Source organism: Penicillium cataractarum (assembly GCF_028827025.1).
Source record: "Penicillium cataractarum strain IBT 29864 chromosome Unknown utg000010l, whole genome shotgun sequence".
In the NCBI taxonomy this organism is placed as follows: domain Eukaryota; kingdom Fungi; phylum Ascomycota; class Eurotiomycetes; order Eurotiales; family Aspergillaceae; genus Penicillium; species Penicillium cataractarum.
The window spans coordinates 1,095,468-1,108,156 of NW_026622746.1; the positions used below are offsets into that span (position 1 = coordinate 1,095,468).

At 52.0% G+C, this 12,689-nt stretch overlaps 3 protein-coding genes across 3 annotated transcripts; 2 read left to right on the plus strand and 1 right to left on the minus strand.

Annotated features, from left to right (window-relative positions):
• Window positions 1-127: 127 nt before the first annotated feature.
• Window positions 128-6,659, minus strand: stt4 (1-phosphatidylinositol 4-kinase STT4; the record flags this gene model as incomplete). The annotated part of the gene is made up of 11 exons (XM_056705438.1): window positions 128-1,417; window positions 1,489-1,776; window positions 1,837-2,040; window positions 2,108-2,363; window positions 2,414-2,785; window positions 2,842-3,202; window positions 3,263-3,397; window positions 3,458-3,566; window positions 3,621-6,332; window positions 6,398-6,581; window positions 6,652-6,659. 11 exons carry the CDS (start codon window positions 6,657-6,659, stop codon window positions 128-130), a joined length of 5,919 nt encoding a protein of 1,972 aa, XP_056549336.1.
• Window positions 6,660-7,319: 660 nt separating this feature from the next.
• On the plus strand, window positions 7,320-9,552 carry N7496_012526 (uncharacterized protein; the record flags this gene model as incomplete). Its single annotated transcript, XM_056705439.1, has 6 exons — window positions 7,320-7,358; window positions 7,423-7,939; window positions 8,004-8,602; window positions 8,666-8,796; window positions 8,864-8,880; window positions 8,942-9,552. 6 exons carry the CDS (start codon window positions 7,320-7,322, stop codon window positions 9,550-9,552), a joined length of 1,914 nt encoding a protein of 637 aa, XP_056549337.1.
• A 1,133-nt stretch (window positions 9,553-10,685) lies between these two features.
• Window positions 10,686-12,465, plus strand: N7496_012527 (cytochrome P450; the record flags this gene model as incomplete). The annotated part of the gene is made up of 4 exons (XM_056705440.1): window positions 10,686-10,931; window positions 10,998-11,195; window positions 11,267-12,331; window positions 12,400-12,465. 4 exons carry the CDS (start codon window positions 10,686-10,688, stop codon window positions 12,463-12,465), a joined length of 1,575 nt encoding a protein of 524 aa, XP_056549338.1.
• Between the last annotated feature and the right edge of the window lie 224 nt (window positions 12,466-12,689).

Sequence of the window (12,689 nt, forward strand, 5' to 3'; positions counted from 1 at the left end):
AAAATTAGGCCATTACATGGCGGAGAAGAAAGATAATCGAATCACACGTAAACACAACCCACAAATAGCGAAAGGCGAAGAAGACAACAGAGCCTAAGCTGCCATGCCCAAGGCAACCCCAATCCAATTAGTATGGAATACCGTTTGTCATCAGCTGGAATTGATCATATCCCTTAGTCGACACACTCATGTACGACTTGCGCACTAATTCGCGCATGTACTCCGCAGCATCACGCTCGCTCTTCTCCAACACGAACCGGTCCCGGAAGTTCTTCAGAGTCTCGGGCTTGAAGCATGGAAGTCCACTGTCCAGCATCAGCGACACGATATGTGCCAGCTTAGTACAGTATGGCCGCGATGCCAGGAACGCCTTGACCACCAGTGACTCGAACCACCGGTATGGCTGTGTGATTGTCGGGTTATGCGAGTTGCTGCCGGGCAAGCTGATGCCTGACGTTCCGCTAGGATGGTGCGCCGGGTTATGCGTGCCGCTCATGACTGCGACCATTTCAGAGGTCAACTTGAACGGCGCACGCTCGAAGCGCACGCCACCAGGAGCGATGTCGAAGCAGAAGCCGAAATCGATGTGGATGATATGGCCTGCGTCGTCTACCATGATGTTACCGTTGTGACGGTCCTTGAATTGGAGGAGATACGAGATCACGGAGTACGCGGCCATACTCTTGACGAAGTTGGTGCGGGCCTCTTGGAAGCGGATTGAGTCTTCGCCGCCGTACTTGGAGACGAAGTAATCGTATAATCCGTTCACGGCTTCGCGGCCAAGCATGTCACGGGAGATGGAGTTTGGCAGAACGTCGATCACACCACAGCCTGGTGCAGTCGAGGTCACACGGTAGGGGAATACCCAGACGTCTAGGCCAACGCTAGAAAAGATGCTGCGGAAGGCCGCGATCATCTGTAGGGCAAGCATATCCTGACGACAGTCGTCGCCGACCTTGAAGATAGCTGACTGCCAGACCTCGTAGGTTTCCTGGTCCGGCTCGGCTGGACGAGTCTTCAGCTGGCGCTGATCGGACCCGTTAACGATAGCCTTGGTTGAATCACCCTTTCCTCCGAGACGGTGCCGGGTCTTTTGGATCCGGAAAGTCGCCATGTACGGGGCCTTGGCGTGACTCTGTAATGGCTTTCCAGACTTGCGATCGATTCCGACGACCACACCGTCGGGGTTACTAGGCAGATAAACGCCGACCTCAACCTTGATCTTGCGCAGCTCCTCTTCGATCTTTTCCTTCTTCTCGGGCTTACTCCGCTTGATATAAGGGCGGAGCTTACCAGAGATGTCGGTGATCTCATTGAAGAACGAGAATTCTCGCTCGTAAAAGTCGCGTTCTTCGATCGAGAAGCTCGAGATCAGGGCCTCAAGGAATCGATCCAGAGTCGGTTTTATCGGGTCCGGCTGCGGGTTTAGAGAGTCAGATTATGACGAGTGGCTTTATCGGGGATACAGGGGATACGGCAGGTACTTACCACTTGCGAGTCCTCATCCTTGTAGGAGTTGGCCTTCATGTTCCAAATCACTTGATGGGCGAATAGCTGAGATTGCTTCGCCGTTTCAAGAGTGTATCGTTCAACATAACCCAGAGCATCGTATCGAAGAGCCTGGACTAGCTGGGGCACGAAGTAGAAACGGATATCCATAGAATGACTCTCCAGAGCGCGCATAGCGTATTGGAGAATGAATGGATGGTTTCCATATGCTGGAAGGAAGTAGGTGATCGCTTCTGTTGGGTTAACAGGCGCCCAGAACAAGAGATACTAGATTACGGTCAGTAAGTGGAGATCAATGACCACGAAGATATCTTCTTGACTACTTACCTTCAGCTGGGAATTGACATCGGCCTGCAGGGATGAGTCGAACATGATTTCCAAAGCGCTTGGCTCACGAGTGGCCTTCTCAGGGAAATTGAGAATTAACCAACGGATCTCGGTCTGCATCTTGATCGACGGGAATCGCGTAGCGAGCTGAATGGCTAGACCTGGGCTCTCAGCCCACGCAAGCCGGAGATAAGTCGTAGTGGCCTATGGCATTCGTGTTAGTATCTCTATTTTCGTAAATTTTAGTAAATCGTAAAATAGGAAAACCTACATCGGTTGAGTTCTTGCTACCGCCAATCGAAGGTATGTGGTGCTTTCGCTCAGGCTCCAGGGGGAACAGCCAAACTCGAAGACGAGACCTCTCGTTCTCGATGAGAAGTTGGGTCAACTCCTGCTTAGACTGCAACGACTTATACGATCCCTGGACGTGGGTGGCGATGTCTGCGACATTCCGCAAAGCGGAAAGCACATCGCTGAGGACCTTGTCTTCGGCCTTGATCTGCAAGCGATTACCGCCAAACGACCATCTGAATAACTTAGCGCAAGGTCTTCTATGAAAGACAAATATGAAACATACCTTGGTGTGTGCCTGAACCAGCTCAATGCAGCAGACAAAATTTGATCCTTGAGCTTCCAGGTGGCAGCACTGTTACGTGGGTTTAGGTGTTGCAAAATGCGCAAGCCAAAGAGAACAATGCGGAAGTGGATCTCTCTGGCCAACGGATGACCCGTCGTCTTGGTCAGTGCCACGAGAGTATTGCTGATCAAGCGACAGAACAATTGCTGGTCCTGGAGATTGCCTAGGCGTACAGCGCTGAAGTGGCTCTCGAAGAATTGAAGCACGCGCAAATGGGGCGACAGTGTGTTCTGCGCATCCTGTTGCTTCCGAAGCATTGATGCTTTGTCTGTAGGGAGCAACTCAATCTTGGTCTGCAGCGGATCCAAGTAACTAAGACAAGAAGTTAGTCTTATAGGCAGTAACAATCGGGGAAGAGAGGCTCATACTCGAATTTAGGATCGAACAAGCCTTGGCGTCTCTGGATGCTCTTATCCCAAGCCTCAACTACGTGTGCCAAGATACGCGGTTCAACACTTGGGTTCTCGTGGATCACACCAAGCCACAACGAGACGCCCAGCTTGATCGTCTCCTTGGTGAAAATCTGGAAGGGCAAAGCCACCAGGTAGTGGACAACGGAAAGCCGAGGGCTGCTACTACTACAGATCAAACGTGCAGCTTGTCGCAGAGCATCCCTCACTTCTCCCAAGGGAATTTCTTCTCCCTTCATGCTACGTCCATAAAGGCGAGCCAGGGAATATTCGAGAGCATTGGCAGATTCGGTTGAGAAGTCCACTTCAGGCTTACGGCCTAGAAATTGCAGCGGGTCAGTATAGACATAGATGCAGGGTGGGGAATTGGGTGACCAACCGCCAATACCAAGGACCTGGCCATCGGCACTGTCAAGTAACGAGATATCCGGACGGCGGTACTTCTGGCGTGTGGTATAGAGCGCCATAAAGTCAGACGCAACGTTGACTTCACTCTCATGGCTATCAATGGATCCTGTTTCACGTGTTAGACAAGGAAATGGCACTGTTATTTCGAGTGAAAGGATGAACTTACCGAGACGAGGATCACTGTGGGGAATGAGAGAACCCATCTCGAGGGCGAAGGAGCGGCCTAGCGAGATATGGCCATAGCCACCGTCGTCGTCGTATTCAGAAAGGTATGTCTAATATAGATGTGAGTACAAACTCGCCTAGGTGGACCGTTGAACTCCACGTACCTGCAGTAGTCCCTTGATATCCAGAGGGGCAATGTTCAAGACTGTGGTAACCCACGTTCTGGCTCGCTCCAAGAATCGGTTCAAAGTGGCCTTTCGTAGGGCATAATTATCAGGCAGATCGACTTTGACGATGCCCATTGGGGAAACCAGAGTTGGCTTCCACTCAAATTCGTCAAGCTCTCCTTGGAGGCAGGACAACCACATCACCGTCAGAATCTCGAGAAGAGCAAAGAGCGAGTGCTTCTCGCAGAGGGCAGAAGGGCACTCGCGAATGATCTTGTCGGTACACAGCGTCGCTATGTGTTGAATCCTCTCAATGCGATGACAGCAAGCAGTTAGGAAATTGGCCAGCTGCATCGCCAAGTAGGGCGCCGAGAACTCGTCATAATCTCCCGAAAGTGTGCGCGAAAGATAGCCGGTCACGACCTTGTCGGCAACGGCATTCATGCAAATGACCATCTCTGGAGCAGCCACGGCTGGATCCCGGAAGTAGCTAAGAACCTTGGTGCAGTCACCAGAAGCGGAGCGGAGAGTTTCGACCAGCAAGACAGCATTGAGGAACACCGACCTGGGGTAGTCCAGGCGCTTGATATCAGACTCCCGACCTGGCAGCTCTGCGATCAGCGAGCGTTTCTGCTCCAGAACCCGCTGCGGTCCCATGCCCCTTCTGAGTACAGTGTTGAGCTCCACGTCACTCTCGAGAGACTCCATACGCTCTTCCGCAACCAAGGGTGGGGAGTGGCTTGCGAACAGGCTCAATTCCTTGAGATGCTTCTGGTAAATGCTCGAGCTGACCGAAATTCCATGGATGGCGATGTTGAACCAGGCATCCCGGAATAGAGAGCAGATGGTCTCGTCATAGCCCAAAGTCAAATTGCAAGTCTCCGCGGTGGCCTTCTTAGAGGACACAAGCAATGCCAAGGGTTTCAAGAGGGGCGTGATATCGCTATGAGCGAAAACAACCTCCCTGTGGCGTTCGGAGTCGCCCGCATCTGGGACATCTCCCTTGTTGACAACACTCTCCAGTAGATGGGTGAGATAAAGTCTGTGCAGGGGAGAATTGCTGTCCAGTGTCAAAGAGAGATACGACATGGCACACTGAACAGCATCGGTGATTATTTCTAGGCCCTTGTGGACCCCGTCAAGGAAGATGCGGGAGTAGAATTTCAGTAGGAGCTGGAATTCAGCCTGTCCGATACTCAAAGCGAGAACAGCAGCTTCCTGGATAATGAAAGCATCTACTGAGACATTGATCTTGCCAACCTTTTGAAGAAGCATCGACTGCGCAAGAGCGCTGATCTTGTCATCGTTGCAACTGGTCGCAATAATGACAATGGCATGGACAACATTACGGTTGGTCAAAGTCTCTTCCTCGCCGAGAGCCGAGAGTGCTGCTTGGCTTGCATTCACGGCATGTGCATACGCTACCAGGTTTCCTGTAATCCCAGTAGAATCGGCAAGAAGATGATCTTGGGATGCTCCGTCGGCCATGGGGCCGGGGCTCAGTGAGTTGCCCAAAGAGTACAATGTTGCAATCACGGAATCCTCAGAGAGAATACTCAGGATTTGGGCGAGACATCGAGAGGCCACAGCGACAACGGAGCCCTTTGATGCGCGACCGTGAACCAAGTACTTCAAGAGGCAGCGCCGTCCAAGTGTGGCTCCGTTTGAAGACATTCTAGCGAGAATCGCCGTGCACTTGAGCGCAGTGATGGCCAGCTCGTCACACGCCATCTGCTGAGGGTCGCCAACGGTATTCTCGAGCCAGGAGAGAAGGACATCATTATTGGCAGCATCTTCACCGAGAACGACGCAGTTCAAAAATCCAATCAGAGCATGACCTTTCACGGAAAAGGCCAGCCGCTGCTGGGAGGGGGACCCAACTTGTAGATAATCCGATCCATCCTCCAGCAAGTTGATTTCCTCACTAATCAGGTCTGTGACACGCTCAATCAAAGCAATGTCAGCTTCATCGTAGCTCTTGGCAATTCCGACACCAGCCATGTATTCATCCAAAAGTTGGTCATCAGACAAGTTCTGAGATCCGATCAAGGATGCAGCGCATGACTTGACAAAGCGCATGAAGCCCTCTTGAACTAGCATGGCACCCAATGGGCGGCCATGAGCTGCATACCGCCTGGTGTATTTTCTCCAATCCTTGATGGAGTTTTCAGAGTGGCTGGCATTACGAACTGTCGACGAAGCAGTTTCAACGGCAATCATGAATGACTCGGAAAGCATTGATCTCAAGTGATCGATGATCTGCAACTTTTCTCCCGCAGTCCAGATGACAGTGTACTTGGAGGATGCCTCCAGGAATCCAACCAATGACACCGCAATCGACAAGACGGCCATAGATTCGTGGACAACACCTCGTCCACCCGCTTCGGATGAAGAGTATTGAAACGGGGTGACCGCATTGACGGCATCGGAGCAGTTCTTGAGGTATCCGCTGACCGCATTGAGGGCCACTTTGCGCAAAGATGAAAACTGAGTGGCCAAGGACAAGAGTGCTGTGGTCAAACTATGAGAGAGAATCTCCCATGGCGACGGCTTAACCTGGTGGAGGAACGGGGATGGGCGAAACAGCTGAGTAGGGGATTCCGGCAAGTATCGAGACAGTTGAGAGACCAGACGGTTGGCATGTTCGGGATCGTTCACGGAGGAGGCAGCCTTGCATAAGGCGAGTAAGACATCGAGTTCGCGAATCCCCTATAGATCTAGACGTTAGTATATCATCACCCCGCAATAACGGACACTTGTAGACCAAGGCGCACCATTGGAATTCGGGAAGTCGGAGCCTGCTCTTTCAATACTCCATTCAGAGCTCCATCGGGCTGTCGAGCCAACCGGGTCTGTTTGGCGAGGCGCGCAAGGTCCGAACCATCGTCATTGCCGGGAGACTTGACGGCCAAGGCCGCCAACTTCTCGAAAGCAGAGCGTCGAATCCCGACCGAGAGACTGTTCGCCATAAATTCTGATTAGCACAGGATAAGTTTTCGCTTGAATTAGCTTGATCAGCTTTACTTACCCATCCATTCTCACTCCAATCCAGGGATGTTGAGAAGGAGAAGAGAGGATTGCGATGGACTCGAGATTCCTCAGAATTCCTGGGGAATGAGAGACGGGCACGTGTTGACGCGTGAACCTAGGCCCGACTTGCTTCCCTGGTCCGATGGAGATTTGACCCGCTTTCTGCGTAACTATGGGGGGAGTCAATAATCAGAAGAGTTTCCAAGATCAACATGCTTTGACCGGGGTAAAAGGTCATATATTTTACTATCATACATAATCTAAAATATATCGTCCATTATTACGAAGTCATATACATCCCTGACTGGGAAATACATAGCAAACAAAATGTCAATTGACCTGTCCAACTTGGGGCGGGCGGCGGCTGAGGGCTCTCACCCTCGAAAAAGTAGCTTCCTTGAGCCTCCAAACTTCCAAAGCTTCCCCCCGTTTCTTCTTTCCCCCGCTCACCCTAAACGACTCTCCCCTTCAGAACCCTCTTTTTTGGCTCGATTCTACTGCGATTCGTCCGGTATTCACTGTGAAAGACTCGATACTGCCGAGATTCTACTTTCTTGCCGGCTACCCCGACGGTCCATGCCCCAGGAAGCCTCATCTAGACAGCACCGCTAATTGGCCTGTGGACAAATTCCCAAGCCGAGGGTCTGTGTGGTATGAGTGAGAACGATGGCGCCTCGTGAAAAAAGCTCGCTCAAACGGGGCAGAGTAAGTGTCCGTCGACGGGGTTCGTGACTTGCTGGCGCTGACCCGTCCTTTTCCTCTCCGACAGCACAGCGTGGATGTCGATTCGCAGGACTTGAAGAAGCCCCGGCGCTCGCAGAGAATCTCGAGTCAGCAACACCAGCAACCACTAGAAACACCGGTCATCCATGACTATCTGCCGACGCCGCTGACCCACGGCAACTCGACGGCCACCGATATCCGCAACGAAGTCACGGCCACTCCCCCAGACAGCCCGAACCACCACGTCAGTCAACAGACTCCAGCGAATGATTTTTCTCAGGCATATTCTTCGCCTCCCGGAGACACACAAGCCCTCTCCCAGTTCATTTATCCCCCGAGGACATACGCAGATGAGGTGGACGACGAGAGTGCGGAGGGAGTCTGGGGATATCTTATTCCGCTCGATGACAGTGTGAGCGGTCCGGTCGTGTTGAGGCAGCGTGATGGGTGTGCTGGGCGTGATGAACCCGCCAATGATAAATCCAACAAGAAGTCACAATCTCGCAAACAAGGAAATGGTCGCGTCCCTGGCGGCTACTTGTTCGGTCGTCATATCGAGTGTGGTTCGTAAACAACTGTTCGTTTGCATATGTTTTTGACACCCAACTAACCTTTTCCCTTACATAGATCTGGTCATCAACAGTCCCACCATCTCAAACCGGCATTTCCTTCTCTTCTCCGAGAAGAGAAAGGGCGATGTGGTTGCGATGTTGGAGGATCTCTCCAGCAACGGGACCTTCGTCAACGATGCCTTGGTAGGCCGCAACAAGCATCGCGAGCTCGAAGATCGGGATGAGGTGTCTATCCTGAACGAGGCTCGATTTGTCTTCCGCTACCCTCGTACTCGAGATGCCAGTGGCTTCCGCCACCAGTACCGGAGACTCCAGCAGCTTGGCAAGGGTCACTTTGCTACGGTTTACCTGTGTGCTGATCGAACTACAGGAAAGCAGTATGCCGCCAAGGTCTTTGAAAAGCGTCCAGGTGATTCACAAAAATCGCAGTCCCAGAACGAGACATTGCAGCAAGAAATTGCTCTTCTAATGAGTGTTAATCACCCAAACCTCCTCTGCCTGAAGGATACTTTTGATGAGACCGATGGCGCCTACCTTATTCTGGAGCTGGCCCCCGAGGGTGAATTGTTCAACCTGATCGTGACCAAGCAAAAGCTGAGCGAGGCTGAAACCCGCCATGTGTTCCGTCAGCTCTTCGAGGGCTTGAAGTATCTGGTAAATATTCCCCTGCCTCCCGGACTGCCACGCAATTTAGATAGCGCTAACCCCTGACTCTAGCATGATCGAGGAGTTGTACATCGGGATATCAAGCCAGAAAACATTCTCGTGTCAGACAAGAAACTGACCGTCAAGCTGGGCGATTTCGGTCTTGCCAAGATCATTGGAGAGGATTCGTTCACCACAACCCTGTAAGGCCCCAGATGATCTTCTTTCTCGTCCCAGTCGTATACATGTGCTAACACTTCCTATCCATAGCTGCGGCACACCCAGTTGTAAGTTCAGAACTATTAATACATGAAGGGAGAGAATTAATCTCGAGACTAATTGATGCAGACGTTGCGCCCGAGATCCTACAAGAGACCCGTCGACGACGGTATACCAAGGCTGTGGATGTCTGGTCGCTGGGTGTCGTACTTTACATCTGTCTCTGCGGCTTCCCTCCATTTTCAGATGAATTATACACGCGGGAGAACCCATACACCCTAGCGCAGCAGATCAAGATGGGTCGTTTCGATTACCCCTCCCCCTACTGGGACTCTGTGGGCGACCCGGCTCTGGACCTGATTGATAAGATGCTTACCGTGGACGTTGAGAAACGCATCACGGTGGATGAGTGTCTCGAGCACCCGTGGCTTACTCAAAAGTACCCCAGCGTCAATGACAGCACGGATGGCCTCACTGGGGCTCTTGACAAGCTGGACTTTTCCAAGCGTAAGGTGGAGCGTGAACGCACGATGCTGAGCAGTGTCAACGACGTCCACTTCAGCGAGCATGCCGAGGGCAGCAGTGCCCCTGTCAAGGTTTATCACAAGAATGAAGCTGGGAAGCGAGTGCACAATCGGCCATCCAGAGCACCGCGCCGCGAGGCTTCTCCTCGTGGAGATCGCGATCCCAAAGACTTTATGAACCTGGGCCAATCTGGAGATCCTGCCCTCTATGACTAGTCGGTAGCGATGAAGTCTTGTCACCTCTGGTTTTGTCTGAATTGAGCTAACTCAGCTCGACTTGTGGTAATTTTGTGTGGCTCCGAGGAGGGCGTGTATGTATTACTTTGCGGTTCAGGGGGTAACTATCGGGGAAATGGGACTGGTATGGCACAAAAGGGGGTTTCTTGATGTGTATAGTTTAGAGTCATTTGTCAGTCTGGCGTTGAAATGCAATTTCCATGGTGCCATAAGCGTCCCGGCTCAATATCTTTCTACTGCTACTTTCTGGTTGCGCCATACATCAGGCCATCGTTACAACCTAGATGTCTTCCAGGGAGGGCTTTCTACGTTTCCCTTTTGCCCAAGGGGCTAGACCATATATATATATATACATTAGCCAATGATGCAATATATATCTGTATAGCATCTGCCGGTATGTCTACCTCTTGCCCTCGTCTTCGCCCTTTACGTACCGCTACCTTAACGAAGAAGATTCAGCCGCTAAGTGAGGCAATAGCTCTGCTAGACCTACGCAGAACGGGTCCCTAGGCGCGCAGACAGCTTGTATATACAAAACTAGCCCAATCAGTAGTAGGATATAGGACTAGCGATCTAGGAGTGTAGATTTAGCGAGCAATAACTTCCACTAATAAAGTGGCCTGATCAACTGCCCATTTGGGGATTGCGCGAACCTCATTGGCCGAAGCACCGGAGTCGTTTTTTTGTATGAACACATGCCTTCGTGGATAGAACACCATTGTCGAGCCTAGAATGAATATTGTAGCAAATTAAAACCGATGAAATAGTCAATTAGAGGGTTCAAATGCGTAGTATCGTATATAATATACTTACTACAATATGGTAAGGTGTTCCTCGCAGAACCAGGGGAACACAACCATCGGACGAGGCGTGGCGGGTCCTCACCGAATCACCGCGGAGATTATTATTTTGCGCCCCCTTCCACCTCTGGACACTGCCACTTCCAACCTTCACGTCCTCTCTTGAAACCCGCGGACTACGGACCATTCTACTGCCAATTTTCGCGTGGTCTGATCTAGTCCTCTTCTCCCTTCGCCTTGCCCTGAAGGCTTTGGGAATTCTGCTTCTCTTCTTGTCCCCTTGATTGTTCTCCCCCCCCTGATCCGTCCGCCATGGGTCTCTTCACCAGTTTCCTCGACAAGTTCTGCGAGCACTGCTCGTCCCAGTCCATCTTCACACTCGTCTCCGTTGGCGCATTGTCCTTCATCGCCTTGTCCGTCGTGATCAATGTCCTGCGCCAGCTCCTCTTCAAGAACCCCCACGAGCCCCCAGTCGTCTTCCACTGGTTCCCCTTCGTCGGCAGCACCATCAGTTATGGTATTGACCCGTACAAGTTCTTCTTCAATGCCCGCGAAAAGGTGCGCACCCCATTTTATGGTAATTCCCTTCAATCCAGTGCGCCCGCTAATGCGTCTTCTCTGCAGTACGGTGACATTTTCACCTTCATTCTCCTCGGCAAGAAGACTACCGTCTACCTGGGTACCAAGGGCAACGAATTCATTCTGAACGGCAAGCTGCGTGACGTGTGCGCCGAGGAGGTTTACTCGCCCCTGACTACTCCCGTCTTTGGTAGCAATGTCGTCTACGACTGCCCCAACTCCAAGTTGATGGAGCAGAAGAAGGTGAGAACAGGGAAATCCTCGACAATTTCAATCTCCACGCGCCGAGTTCTAATCTGTTTGGTTCGCTCTAGTTTGTCAAGTTCGGCCTCACCTCTGACGCCCTCCGCTCCTATGTGCGCCTGATTACCGACGAGGTCAATGACTTCGTCAAGAGCTCCCCCGCCTTCCAGGAGTCCAAGGGTACCTTCGACGTTACCAAGATCATTGCCGAAATCACCATCTACACTGCGTCGCGCTCCCTGCAGGGCAAGGAGGTTCGTGATCGATTCAACTCCACCTTTGCTGAGATGTACCATGACCTCGATATGGGATTCGCCCCCATCAATTTCATGCTTCCCTGGGCCCCTCTCCCTCACAACCGCAAGCGTGATGCTGCTCAGCGCAAGTTGACCGAGACCTACATGGATATCATTCGCCAGCGCCGTGAGGCCGGTGGCAAGAAGGACTCCGAGGACATGGTCTGGAACCTGATGTCGTGCACCTACAAGAACGGTACCCCGGTCCCCGATGAGGAGGTTGCCCACATGATGATCGCCTTGTTGATGGCCGGTCAGCACTCGTCATCTTCTACAGCTGCTTGGATTGTCCTGCGTCTGGCCACCTGCCCCGAGATCATCGAGGAACTCTACCAGGAGCAGCTCCGTGTTCTGGGTCAGGATCTGCCTGATCTGACTTACGAGACCCTTCAGAAGCTGGACCTGCACTCCAAGGTTATCAAGGAGACCCTTCGCATTCACGCTCCCATCCACTCTATCATTCGCGCTGTCAAGAACCCCATGCCTGTCGAGGGAACTACCTATGTTATCCCCACCACCCACAACGTTCTGTCTTCTCCCGGTGTTACTGCTCGCTCGGAGGAGTACTTCCCCGAGCCTCTGAAGTGGAACCCCCACCGTTGGGACGAGGCCAACGCTGCCAAGGATGAGGATGACGATGACGAGAAGATCGATTACGGTTATGGTCTCGTCAGCAAGGGTACCAACAGCCCTTACCTGCCATTCGGTGCCGGTCGTCACCGCTGCATCGGTGAGCAGTTCGCCTACGTCCAACTGGGCACAATTCTGGCTGCGCTGGTCAGGCAATTCAAGTTCTCCAACCCTCCCAATGCCCCTGGTATTCCGGAAACCGACTACTCGGTAAGTCATTCATGCAGAGAGTGGTGCAAACCTCCAAGAAATAGTCTTTAAACTAACATTGTCTATAGTCCCTGTTCTCCAAGCCTCTGGGCAAGTCGTTTGTCCGCTATGAGAAGCGTGGCACCAAGGAATAGACGGAGCCCGCGAGTCGGCAACTCCCACAAAAGAAAGTCGCTAGACATTTGGTACCTGTTATTACATTTAATGACCTTCATCAGAGTGGTGGGGACCCGAAGAAAGGAGACTGCTCCACAGATTGGCTGTTCCATCTGTACAGTCTCTCGTCCTCCCGCCCTCGACGTCCTTGGAACGATCGTACTCATTGTACATTAAACCTTTGTGTTTTCTTTTCTTCATC